The sequence below is a fragment of the Cricetulus griseus genome (assembly GCF_003668045.3).
Source record: "Cricetulus griseus strain 17A/GY chromosome 1 unlocalized genomic scaffold, alternate assembly CriGri-PICRH-1.0 chr1_0, whole genome shotgun sequence".
Lineage (NCBI taxonomy): Eukaryota > Metazoa > Chordata > Mammalia > Rodentia > Cricetidae > Cricetulus > Cricetulus griseus.
Window position 1 is genome coordinate 83,630,654 of NW_023276806.1, and position 13,467 is coordinate 83,644,120.

Consider the following 13,467-nt stretch of genomic DNA (forward strand, 5'->3'; position numbering starts at 1 on the left):
TTTAGTCGATTGAGAGACAGAACTCAACATCTTACAAATGACTTCAATGGTAGGACAGTCCTGTGGTTACAGATTTTCAGAGTCTAAAGGTCAGCCTGAGGATGCTTTTGTTTGACTCCCACACAGTAAGAGGGAAGTCCATATATGAGAAATCCTATCATTTAAAAAAACAATCTTGTTTTTCTCTACAAAGTAAGGGGCTCATTATTAACTTGGATCACCTTAAAATTTGTACTAAGCATCACTGTAAGCCCACAGAATGTTGGCTACAGATGCTCAATGGGTACAGAAAGTGACAGGCTAGCAAAGCATTGCAGCTGTAGAAGGCACCAGCTCCTCTGTAGAATCACCTGATCCAAGTATTTTCTTTGATGCATATATGTTTTCCTTAGTCCTTGTAATCAAATACTTCTTCAGAGACAGGTAGCAGCTCTTGTGGCAAACAATGACAACTTGATTAGAAAGGTAAACACAGCTCTAGCACAAGCGTATTAATCACTGGAGGTGACATTTGCTGATAGTCTAAATTTCAGTGTTAACTTGTAGCAGTTTACTCAGCAGAATTCATTGAAATTTTAAATTTTCATCTTTCCTTCCATAAAATCTGGACTAATATATTTTCAGAGTGGATTTGAAGCTTTCTATTTTAAAGACCATGAAGCAAATGAAAAATGTGGATTGATTTTCTTCTTTCAATAACTCCCTAATCAGACTACTTTTGCAAGATCCAATTGGAATTACAATTTTTTTCTATGTTGGGAATTTCATAAGTGAATAGGCAATGCTGATCACATATTAATGCAATCTAATCAAACTCATTAAAATTAGTTGGAGAGCAATGCTCAGAACGGGGTAGGTAGTGGCATGGCAGAGAATAAGAACAGATCTATAAGGCAATGGCTTATAGTCACAGAAGCAAAGAAGAAGAAAGCACTGCTCAAAGCCTGCCTTTAAAACATTTAAAATGCAGCCTACATTAAAGTTCAGGCCGAACAGTTCAAAAGACTTACTGGTACTCTTACAATTTTCTGATGTATTGAATCAAACCTTCCCAAACCCAATTCTTCCTCCTTTGGCCATTTACTGGAGTCTGAAGTACCAGTTCCACTGCACTTACTTTCTTGCTTCTGCCAGCTATTGCTCTAAGGCTTCCTATCACCATATGTGTATAAAAGCATGTACACACACACACACACACACACACACTACTCTTTATCCTAAGTGAAAGACCACATGGTCATCTGGATGTTTCTACTGGTCCATCACGCCTGGCTCAGGTGCTCATGCAGTCGGTGTTTACACAGGGAAGACAGAGTTATACACTGCTAAAGCTGGACGAGTCTTAGAAACCAAGGCTGCTATTTTACAGCAGAAGAGTCAAGCACAGATGCTCAGTGTCCCACTGAATCTCATGTATAGGTACTTTCAAGCTGTGAGACAGTTTCCCATTTCATAGGCAGAAAAGTTTATTATTCTTCACACACACACACACACACACACACACACACACACACACACACACACACACAAAATTTAGCTGTTTAAAATCCTGGATATATAGAAAAAATAAAAAATAAATTAAATACAAATTGGCTTTGCTTGAACATTGGAATTAGGGCCCAATACATAGGTCACTTGTTAAAGTGCACCCCTGGCAAGCATGAGGCCCCAGGGTTTGGTCTTCAACACTCAGGCAGAGGGGAGTGGGCAGGGCTAAGAATTATTGGCCAGAAAGCTCTTGGTTTATAAGTGAATTCTGGCTACCTATTTTCTCCATTCCTTTCACATGGCTAATAATTGGCTACATTAAAAAGTCTCCATGTGTCTGTTTATCATACTACAATTCATATTTTCTTCTCAGATAAAAGACAACAAAATTCAGGGGTTCTATATGGGGATGAGAATTGAAACATGAATTAAAAAAAAATTAAAAGGACACAGGCGTAGTGACTGTGATATAGTTACTTAAACAGGATATCAACCATTATAAGTAGTTTATAAGTTCACGAAGAAGTAAGTTCTGTGTTAAATTTTGTAAAAAGATATAAAATTGGGCTTAAGTAACAAACACAGCAGAGAAAAATGACTAGAAGGAAATGCAAGAAAGATACTAAATGGTCAGATTAAACATTTTTCTTGTTCTCTTCCATTTTCCCTATTTTAAGAGTGTCCCCCAAAAGTATCTCTATTACCCTTATAATAGAACAAGTCAGATTTTAAAGCTTTGACAGACAATCAGAAGCTGGTAACACATGACACAGTCAGCACCAAGCGTCCCTTTGAAAGTCCCTTTTGGGCCCCTGTTTTTCTCTCCCTTCCAGTTCCTGTCAGCCAGTCCCTGAGAAGACAGCTTTTCAATCCAGAGACAGACTGACAGGAGATAAAAGCAAGGAATCCTCAGTGTTTCCTCCTCCCTGGGGGCCTGTTTGAGAAACACACTGAGAAAGTCAATGTGTCAGAGTGAAGAACTTCCTGTGCAGGGCTGTTACCGCACTTTCTAATATGCTCTTAGAAAACCTGGAAGGGCCCTAAATAATTCACTCTCTCCTTCAGGGTCTGGGTTACTGGGTGTGCGGTTTTTCCCTGTGACAGTAAATGGCTTTCCTTTTAGACCACTGATTACTCTGACAGTAATGGCTCAATTAAAACACAGATGTAACTCTCAGGTATCATCCATTTCAAGGGGAAGAAAGTAATCTCAGTAGGGGGGAACCCTTCAGCTACTTCCTAAATTGCTAACAGCACGTTTCTCTTCCCATTTTAAAAGCTATTTCTTTTTCCAGAAAGCACACCAGTGTCTGGAGCGCCTTCTCCAGAGTCTCACTCGGGAGCTGCTCTTGGGCATTGCTAATGTAAAGCTCTATCAGGAGTCACAAAGCTGCTGCTGCTTCTCCATCCTCACCTCTTCTGGGGAAGCTGTGTGACTGCCTGGTACCTGGTACCTGTAAGGGGATCTGCAGGTTAAGAGTTCAGGTTAGCACAATCCGCAGCCGGTGGAACTCTCTCCTTTCCCAAGTGTTGTCTCTACATGCACTCATTGTGAAGCTGAGTTTCTAGTGAACTATTAAGAATAGAAATAAAGACCCTTGCTGGTCTGAGAAGAGAGCTCAGAAGTGGAGAGCTAAGCAGCAATCCAGGAAACTGCTGTCAAAGGCAACGTGGGGCAAGACACTACCACTGGGCATCCTGTGGGCATGGAAGAAAAGCATGTATCTGTGCTTCTGCTCCATGGCTTAGGGCTCTTGAGCCAGTCACAGGCTCAATCGCTCTCAAATAAAAATGAGTCCGCTCTCCTCAAAATCCCTCCCACACAGAGAATGATAAACCATACCACTATATCTGTAGCAAAGAAAGCCATAGGTTATTTATTCATGCACAAGCACACAAGAAAATTAAAAACAGAATGTAAGGTCACTTGCAGAAGCATAAATAAGTGACATACAGAAAGCTTCTCTCTCCTGCCTACTGTGGTAAGGAACACCAGGTCAGCAGTGCTTCCTCAGATAGTGAAATGCTGTTTCAATTGTTTTCACAAATTGTGCCATTGCTTTCCCTCCTTGGACATTTTTCTATGCTAACTCCAATATGTTAAAATGTGTGAACATGTACTTCAATTTAAACAAAACAAACCGTATCTCACTTCTTACTTTGTTTAGCATTGATAAATGCTAAAGAAAAAATGAGAACCTATGAGAACCCATGAATGACAAAACTCAGAACATTTTCTTCCAAAATCTCAGGGACTTTCCTATGTTTGACTTGGTTTTTCTGAGACATAGTCTCTAGCAGTTTCAGGCTGGTCTTCTGACCCTCCTGCCTCCATATCCCAATTGGTAGATTGTGGCCATGGATCAACATGCTCAGCTACAAAATCTGCTTTTGTTTGATCCTACAGTCAACCTCATTCCCCATCCATTACTAGTGATTTTTAAATTCATGTGCAAATATGGGAAAACTGTGGGACTGTCTCCTTCTACTCAATTATTAGGTACAAATGACACTGGCAGTGAGAGACAGACAACAGGGCAAACAGTAGGTTCGTATCCACATGCGGCCTTCAGAAATCACAGCTACCCAGATTTTCCAGCCTCAGGAGACCAGGAGCATCACTTCAGAACAAGAAGGTATCCATGAGATTGTATTCATGCTATCAATTTATAGGAAAATGGGCTGTGGGAATGTTTAGTTACATGAAGCTACATAGCTGGTTAGCAGCACAGTTAGAAACAGAATCTGTATCTTTTGTTTCTAAACCCAGAGTCAACTTTTTATCATAAAACTTCTCTATTCCTATAGTCATGAAACTGTAAACCATTTAAGTGACAATCCTAAACCAGTGCTGCAGTCTATATGTTATTTTCTTTTCACCCCTGTGTTGAATCCTGTGATGACCTGGAAATGAAGTCCCTCTACCCCCAGATCTTTTGTGTTGAAGGTCTGGTCCTCAGCTGAAGGCTCTGATGGTTGTAACCAGTCATGATGGTTCTGATTCAATGTATTAATCCATCAATGGGTTCATGGCATTATCAGAAGGCAAGGGAAACACTCTGTCTTACACAGGATCCTTCTTGTTTCTCCCTGCTTCCTAGGCACTATGAAGTGAGCAGCTCACTCTGCCATGTGCTTTGGCTGTCATGACATTCTGCCCTATGCAATGACCCACAGCAATGACTAAAGACAACCACAGCAGAAGTCTCTGCAACAGTGAGGCTAAGGCTCATCTGTTTGGAAAGGGCTGCTCTCATGTGACAGTCATAGAAGTCTGAGTAACTTAGTAAAACCTTGTCCCCACAGTGATGCCATTCGAAAGGTGAGCAGGCCAGGAGGGTGGGGTCCTCTTGAGCAAGGCCAGTGTCCTTGTAACAGGGGCTTCAGAAAGATTCGTTCATACCTTCTGGCATGGAAAGTTACAGCTGTTTTACAATGATACAATTTCTGACCCTTAGTCTGCTAACCTTTGTCTTGGACTTGTCATTGTCCAATATCATAAGAAATGACTTCAGTGCTGCATCAAATAACAACATGAAGGCTCCAGGTGAGACTGGAAACTCTGTTGCATATGTCATGTCTATAAGTTTTGTGACCTGGTCTGGATGCTGTTTCTTTTTTTCCCCATTTTTGAGACAAGGTATATTTTAGCTCAGGCTAGCTTCAAGTTCACTACATTGCAGAGGATAACCTTGAGCTTCTGCTCCTCCTGCCTCCACTTCGAGAGTACTGGGATTATAGGTACAATCTACCAAGCCTGGTTTTGCACACATAGTTCTTGCTTATTTCCCATTTCTTTGCTGAATGTCAAGTTGCTGGATATTGGATATTGGGTAAACAAGGTTTTGAGTTAGTTGTATTTAAAGGAGAAGAGGGGAAAAACAGGGGAGGAGAAAAGGTTCTGAGGCAATGCTGTGGAGAACTGTGAAGGATTCCCACTCCACCCTCCATTAATTATATTGCAGACATCTGAAAGCCACCGATGGTGATAACTGCCATTAAGTCACTTTGGCTGACACTGCAGTGGATGAGCATTAGGGACAAATTAACCACTCCAGAGACCAAGGTATGGTGATATATTATTTATAATTTATTAAAGCTTGCCCGAGGATTCAGAAAAGCAAGGCAGCCAGCCACTAGCTCTCATCTCTAGCTCAGGCTGAAAGGGCTGATCCAGGAGCTCTTCACCAAGCCTCAGACTGCTGCCTCTCCTCGGCATGGCTGGAGAATGAATGTCTGATCTGACTACTGAAGACTGCTCCTATCTTTTACACCCTTCTAGTGCTCGGATTAAAGTTGTGTGATCCAGTGCTGAGATCATCTTTGTGTGGGGTGTTTCCCTTTTAGACTGGATCAATCTTGTGTAGATCTGGGTGGTCTTGGACTCACAGAGATCTGTTTGCCTCTCAATCCTGAGTCCTAAGATTCAAGGTGTGTACCACCACCTCCTAGCTTCTGGTTCCTGGGATTAAAGGTGTGTGCCTGGCTTCTATGACTTGTGGCTGACTTTGGTTTCTGAATCATTAGGCAAGCTTTAATAAATTATAAATAGTCTATCACTATACCAAGGTATTCCTAACTAACAGCCCACCCCTTCCTAACCTGGGATAGTGGAATTTAAAATGTGAGAAAGCAAAAGCCGAGACAGGATGGGAAGAGGCCAAACGTGGAAGCCAATGAGGATCTTAGTGTGGGGTGGTTATCTCACAGTATTGGAGGCTGTTACTTTCTCTTCTGGATCCTTCTTTTATGATATAATAGCTTTCTTCTGAGTAGCAATATCTTTTCCTATTTTTCTTGTCTTACTTTAGTTAAATCAGTAATGCATGAGCTATAAAGAAGGAAGCAGTGACCTGGTTTACAGCATACAGTGTCTTGTTCATCCACATGCACCCAGTCTCCACCAGACCTGCCACCCTGCTCAGACAGACAGCAATGGCCAAAGGCAAGCAGAACTCATGCTTCTAATTACATAGGTGTTGCTTAGTTTCTCATAGCTTCCAAAGACATTTTGAAAAATTTTGTCTCCCAAGCAAAAAGGCCCTAAGAACATCTTAACGTGGTGTGAGAGACTGGTAAGATTCAAATTTGTCTTTATGCAGCATTAGTGGCATTAATCAGCCATATGAATTCTAAGGACCTCATGATCAAATATCATATTCTTTATTATTAGAACAACGCAATGGAATATTAGTTCAATTTTATGAATTGAAAACCAGAGGCTCTAAGAGATTAATATTCTAAAGATCAAGTAAAACACTAAGCCTGGAAACTTGGATGCTTGAACTCTTGAGCCTGTGTTTATTCCCACTGCTCACTGATTAGTTCTGCACTGAAAGATTTGTCTCTAAAGGCCAAGGCCAAAGCACATGCACATGTCTGAACATACCACAGGCCTATCTGATGCTCTGAGTTTATTTGATGCTGAAAAACCCAGAGTCTTGTGCATGCTAGGCTTGCTGGTTAGTTTGTCAGCCTGACACAAACTAGAGTCACCTGGAAAAAAGGAAACCTTAATTGAGGAACCGCCTCCTTCATATTGGCCTGTGGAATGTTTTGACACAATTTTTTTTTTGATTTATGGTTGATGTAAGAGTGGGGGACTCAGCACACTGTGGGTGGTACCACCCCTGACAAGATCTTGAGTTGTATAAGAAAGCAGGGTGAGCAAGCCATGGGGATCAAGCCAGTAAGCAGTATTCTTCTACAGTCTCTGCTTCAGTTCCTGCCATGAGTTTCTGCCTAGGCATCACTCAGTGATGGCCTGTTACCCAGGAGTATAAAATGAAATAAACTCTTTCCTTCCCAACTTGTTTCTGGTCAGTATGTTAGCACACCAATAGAAAACAAATTAGGACACTAGGCAAGCACTTTACTAATTGAACCACACCCCAGCCTTAAATTTCATTTTACTAACAGTTTCATTGAGTCTAAATAATATTGCATAAAATTGATTTTAGCTAACAGACTATATAACAGATAAAAATGGCATGATCAGAGGGTCTGTCCATGGCTTCACTTGTAAGTTCCAATGGAGGAGATAAAGGGTATGCTGTCAACCAAATGTCTGTTGTGCAATCAGAGAACAGATGCCATTTGAGTTGTTGGGAAAAAAAGGAAAAATCCAGCTAAAACTTCAAGGGGTTAAACAAGTGCCACTTGAGAGAACACAATCTCTGATATTAGAAGGAAATTCCCCAAATCAAATAGAGCTGTCCGATTACTGGATGCAAAGGTTTTCATCTGGCATTTGAAACAAAAGTGACAGCAGAAGATTAGAGCAATGGCAGTACAGCTGATAAAGAGCCAGAAACACTCCACTTTGTAGCAAGCAAAGCTTACAGGGACTTGATATGAAAAGAGCCATTACCTGGAATAGTTGTGACACTAAAACTGCAAAGAAGAAACTCACCAATAACTGGTATAACATCAAGTCCAATTTGCCCTTAATCATCCACTTCAGAAAAAGAGCCAGATTTAGCCAAGGTCTAAATCTTATGTTATGTGATGGTGGTGGCAGTGGTGGTGGTAGTGGTGGTGGTGGTGGTGGTGGTGGTGGTGGTGGTGGTGGTGGTGTGTGTGTGTTAATAACAAACATACCTGCTTCATCGTAGGATACCGTCAACTTTTCCAGCATTTCTCTGTCAATTGACAAGATCTGCTGCTCAAGGATGGTCTGGTAAGACAGAACACTGTTTTCTTTGTCCTTCTCATAATCCTGAAGATGCTGTTTAAGGGCCTCTGGGAGTCGAGATTTTACATATTCCGCTGCAGTCTGTAGGTAAATAGAATTCCATTAGTACTTCTCATCTTAGGCTTTTCATTTACCCTCAGCTCTTAGAGAAAGAAGTCAGATCACTGTGGATCCAACCTCCAGACACACATGTCCTTGTCATCAGGACTTTTAGACTTCAATGCATGCAATAAGATGGATCTTCACACTGTCAGACCCTAGACCTCTATGAGTTTTCTATCTAGTTTAAAGGCATGAAAGATGATGGATTGCATGTTCACAGAATTACTACTCAGGCTTTCAATTCTAATGAATTCAGAAAGCCTGCCTCATGATAATTTTTCTGGTACACCTCTGCAAAAGACATTTGCATCCTCTGTAATCCACATCTCCATTGTACATTGCTGGTCTCCACCCACAGAAGACACTTTCATCCTGTATGGCTCAAATGTCACTACTGTGTGTTGCTGGTCTCCACCCACCAATGCTCAGAAGAACTCTTGTGAAGTGAGTACAAACGAATGTCTTCTAGAACTGATGATGAAGTACTGGGATATATAAAAAGAGGGATCTAGGCTGGCAATGCAACTCAGTGGTAGAGTGCTTGCTTTCTAGGTTTTAGGTCCAATCCCCACAATAAGTAAATAACCAAACAAAAACATAAAAGCTTACTTAGAAAATAAAGAGATTAGAGTAAATAATGTCACCTACCCTGAAAAAGTCAACCCTTTACTACTTAATTGTTGTAACCGTTTTTGTTGTTGTTTTGTTTTTTGAGACAAGATTTCTCTGTATAACAGCCCTAGCTATCCTGGAACTAGCTCTGTAGACCAGGCCAGCCTGGAACTCACAGAGATCCCCTGCCTTTGACTCCCTAATGCTGCGATTAAAATGAGTGCTACCACCACCCAGCATTGTTGTGACCTTTATATGTACTATTATTATTATTATTGTCAATTTGTTTCTTTTGTCTGTTTGCTTCTATATCTGCTGCCTAATACATTCCCCATTGTAATATCTTGAATTACATGCAGAGTCTCAACCAGGAACACCCCACCTGGGGACCAGAGGGAAGACATTCCTTGAAGAAGGCCTTCTGGAAGATTCTGATGGGTTCTATTGGTAGAATGTGTGGCTGAACACACTTTCTCCCTCCCAGCTGAGAATCAGCATGATGGTTAAACCTTACTTTATGGAGACATTAAATGGCACAGTGATATGTATGAAACAGAGGAATTCTGTAAATTCCTAATTGTATCTCTGGAGAGTGTCAAGTCCAACATCTCCTTATACTTCACTCCTGTTTCATCTATACAGTATCTAAAGTTAATAATCCAATAAATGAAGGTCAAAATTAGGATGTGCTTGGTGATTCACACCTGAAAATCTATCACAAGGTCATCCTAGCTATAACAATGAGTTCAGTCTGGGGTATACGAAACTGACTCAAAGCCAAACAGATATACCAAAAAATAATTATCTGTAGCTACTAAGGAATTTCAAGGGCACTGCTAGTGACAATCAATCTGGTTTGGGCCAAGAATAAAGCAAAGACCCATCTACATAGTTTATAGTCTAAGTCCTGTACAACTATTAATTGTGAAATATTTTAAGGAATGGGCTAAAAATAAATGAAAATCCCTCATGTTCATGGACCAGAAGAATATTATTATTAGTCAAAGCAATCCATAGATTCAATGCAATGCCTGCCCACAGTGATCTATGTATTCAATGCAACTCCTAACCCAAAGTACCAAAGACATTTCTCACAGCCATAAAAAAAAATCCTAAATTTCATATGAAACACAATCTCAAATATGTAAGTTTAAGAAGTTGATTTCTGGATTATTGGAGCCAGAGGGGTCAAGGACACCAAAAAAAAAACCTCACAGACTCAACTATTCTGGGCTCATAGGGGCTCAGAGGGACTGAACTGGCAACCAGAGAGCCTGCATGAGACTGACCTAGGCACTCTGCATATATGTTACAGTTGTGTACCTTGGTCCTCTTGTGGAACTCCTAAAAGTGGGAACAGGGGCTGCCTCTGACTCTTTTACAGGCTTTTGGGATGCTACTCCTCATTCTAGGTCTCCTTTCCCAGCCTTAATACATGGGAAGGTGCTCAGTCTTACTGCAACTTGATATGCCATGCTGTATTGATACTCACAGGAGACCTGCCCTTTCCTAAACAGAAGCAGAGGAGGAGTAGATAAAGGGGTAGAAAAAAAAGGGGGGGGCATGAGGGAGAGGGACTGGGAGAGGAAACTGCAGTCAGGGTGTAAAATAAATAAAATAAAATAAAATAAATAAGTTTATTTTAAAAAATAAAATAAAGAAGGAAGGAAAAAAGGTTGATTTCGTAGAATTAGAGTGCATGGTGGTTATCAGGGGTTGGGGAATGGCGGACAGAGTGGGAGAAATGGTTTCTAAAAACTATCTTTTCATTAGATTGGAGGACTAAGTTTCAATAGTTTAATAAAGAAGGGTGACCATAACCAATACCGATACATTCTATTCTGAAAAGTACAGAGCATGGCTACTGTGCGTGATGTGGTCATCTCTAAAAGGATAACCATGTGAGGTCATCTTGTTCATTTGTTTTGTTTTGTTTTGAGACAGGGTTTTCCTCTGTAGCCCTGGCTGGCCTGGAACTTGTTGTGGAGACAAGGTCAGCGTTAAGCTCATGGAGTTCTCCCTGCCTCTGCTTCCCAAGTACTGGGATCAAAGGTGTGCACCACCACTCCCAGCTGGTAACGTGTTTCAGTTAGTTATTCTGAACCATTCCACAGTAGATATAATATCTGTCAACTGAAACGAAAAGCAAAATATGTGTACTTTAAAATATAAATACACATGAGGGTGCTGCCACAATAAGAGCAAGAGGAGTAGAGGAGAGGAAATGGAGGAGCAGAAATATTGAGTTGGGGAAATAATAGAGGAGAGAGAGCAGGACGAGTGATACCATATTAGAAGGAGCCATTATAGGTCCGAGAAGAGATCTGGAACTAGGGAGATCTCCAGAGACCTACAAGGATGACACAATCTGATAATCCAGGCAATGGTGGAGAGGATAACCTAAAAGCCCTTCCCCTAAAATGAGATTGATGACTACTCTTTATGCCATCCTAGAGCCCTCATCCAGTGGCTGATGGAAGTAGAGACAGACATCCACAGATATACACTGAGCTGAAATCAGGAATTTAGTTGAAGAGAGGGAGGAATGAAGATGGAAGGAGTCTGTACCAAGTTGGAGAAACCCACAGAAACAGTTGGCCTGAACAAGGGAGAGCACATTAACCCCAGATGCTGTCTGGAAGGCCAGTACAAGACTGATCCAGTCCCCTGAACATGGATGTCAATAAGGAGGCCTCTGCACTCCAGGAAGCCTCTGGTAGTGAATTAGTATTTTTCCCTGGTGTAAGAAGGGACTTTGATAGCCCATCCCACATGAAGGGATACACTCTGGCCCTGGACACATGGAGAAGGGCCCAGGCCCAGCACAGGAAGATTTGGTGGACTTTGCAGAGCCCCAGTTGAGGGTCCTACTCTGCCTAAGGAGTGGTAGGTGGATGGGGTGGGGGTAGGTTGAGGGTGGGGGAGGAGGGATAGGGGTGAGGGGAGGGAGAGGGAGAGGGAGAGGGAGAAGGGACTTACATGTGAAACAAGCTTGTTCCCTAACTTGAACTAATAAATAAATAAATAAATAAATAAATAAATAAATAAAAAAAATATAAATACACACTGATATATGTTTCCTGTGAATCAATCAAAGGTCACGGTGTTTTTTTCATTTACAGAATACAATGACTTATATTCTTTGGAAAATACAAAACAGGTGCTGTGTATTAGCCAGGAAGAAATCATGAAGTGCTGATATGGTGAAAAGCAAAGCTATTGAGTGAGCACCAGATACAGCACATCCCTTCCAGGTAAGGCACACATGTGCACACAAGTGTGAGGAGGCAGGGAGAGACACACCCTAACTGAAGAAGGCTCCTTTACTGTGTATTTCAGGAATGTGCTCACAGTTTTACTGTTGCCGTTTAAAATGTATTTCCTTGTAACCTTCATAGCTTTTCTCTTAAATATCACCACAACTTATTGTGGAAGGAAACTCGCTGACAAAGGACAACTGGCTTCCCAGAAGGTTCACTGCAAAGCGGTGGGCAAGCTATGCTTGGACCACAGAGTCGCTAACAATAGCGTCCAACACTTATTTCCAGATTTACAGTTGAATTCCCTAAACCAGATGCTGCTGGTGTTACAGCTTCAAAATATCACCAAACAGTGCTCACTTTCTCTGCCAGCCAGCAAGTGCAGAACAAATAAAATTATTCCATAAAATGTAAACGGACTCAGCAGTGCATTAGCATAACACATTGAATTCTGGTTTAATAACAAGTTTCTCCTGACATTAGAAACAGCACCCTGACACTGCAGAATAACTATATTTAAAAACACTGCCCTGCTAGTCAGTGCAACGTCTGTCTCTAACAATTGTGTTTGTTGGAATATTTATGAGACAGAGGAAAGAGCTCTATAATTTATCACATTTTAAAATATTGATTTATTCTTTATTATTGAAAGCACAGCACATTATTTCTTCCCAGTTGTGCCTCCTGATAGTGTTTAAAATGAAATTTACTTCCTAATTACAATCATTCTGCAGGTCTCAAATGAGTTTCTGCAGCTCATGATATTAGGGTTACACTTTGGCATTTCAATTCTGTAACTTAACACACAAAGCTCTTGCGAAAGATTCATAAGAGGAACAGAAGGAGACAACTCTCGGCAAATATTAGATTCTGTTACGATATTTCAAGAGCCCGCTTTACACCGAGTGACACTTTAAATGAATTCAAATGGCAGCTAACCCTTATGTTCAAGCAGGAGCTTATGTTCAAGGCGTATTTTTAAATGAGACGGGAATGATCTCATAAATAAAAGAAAATTCAAAGAATAGTTCGAATTCAAAAATTTTACTGACGTCCTAAAAATGAACAGAAAAATTAAAATTTGGAATTACTCATCTATTCTTTATTTCATTTTAGATTATTTTATGTGGATGGGTGTTTGGCCTGCCTATATGTATGTATGTGTGCCACAGGCGTGCTTGGCACCTGAGGAGGTCAGAAGAAAGCATAGATGCCCTGGAACTGGAGTTACCGATGGTTGTGGGCCACCATGTGGGTGCTGAGAATAGAACCTGGGTCCTCTACAAGAGCAGTGCATACTTTTAACCCCCG

The 13,467-nt window shown here is 41.0% G+C and overlaps 1 protein-coding gene across 1 annotated transcript in view; it reads right to left on the reverse strand.

Moving 5' to 3' along the window:
• Ppm1l (protein phosphatase, Mg2+/Mn2+ dependent 1L) overlaps nucleotides 1-13,467 on the reverse strand; it is a 268,103-nt gene that overhangs the window by 77,033 nt on the left and 177,603 nt on the right. The window contains exon 2 of the mRNA XM_027391775.2: nucleotides 8,089-8,263. Coding sequence (XP_027247576.1) covers nucleotides 8,089-8,263 — 175 coding nt within the window. The remainder of the gene's footprint in view (nucleotides 1-8,088; nucleotides 8,264-13,467) is intronic.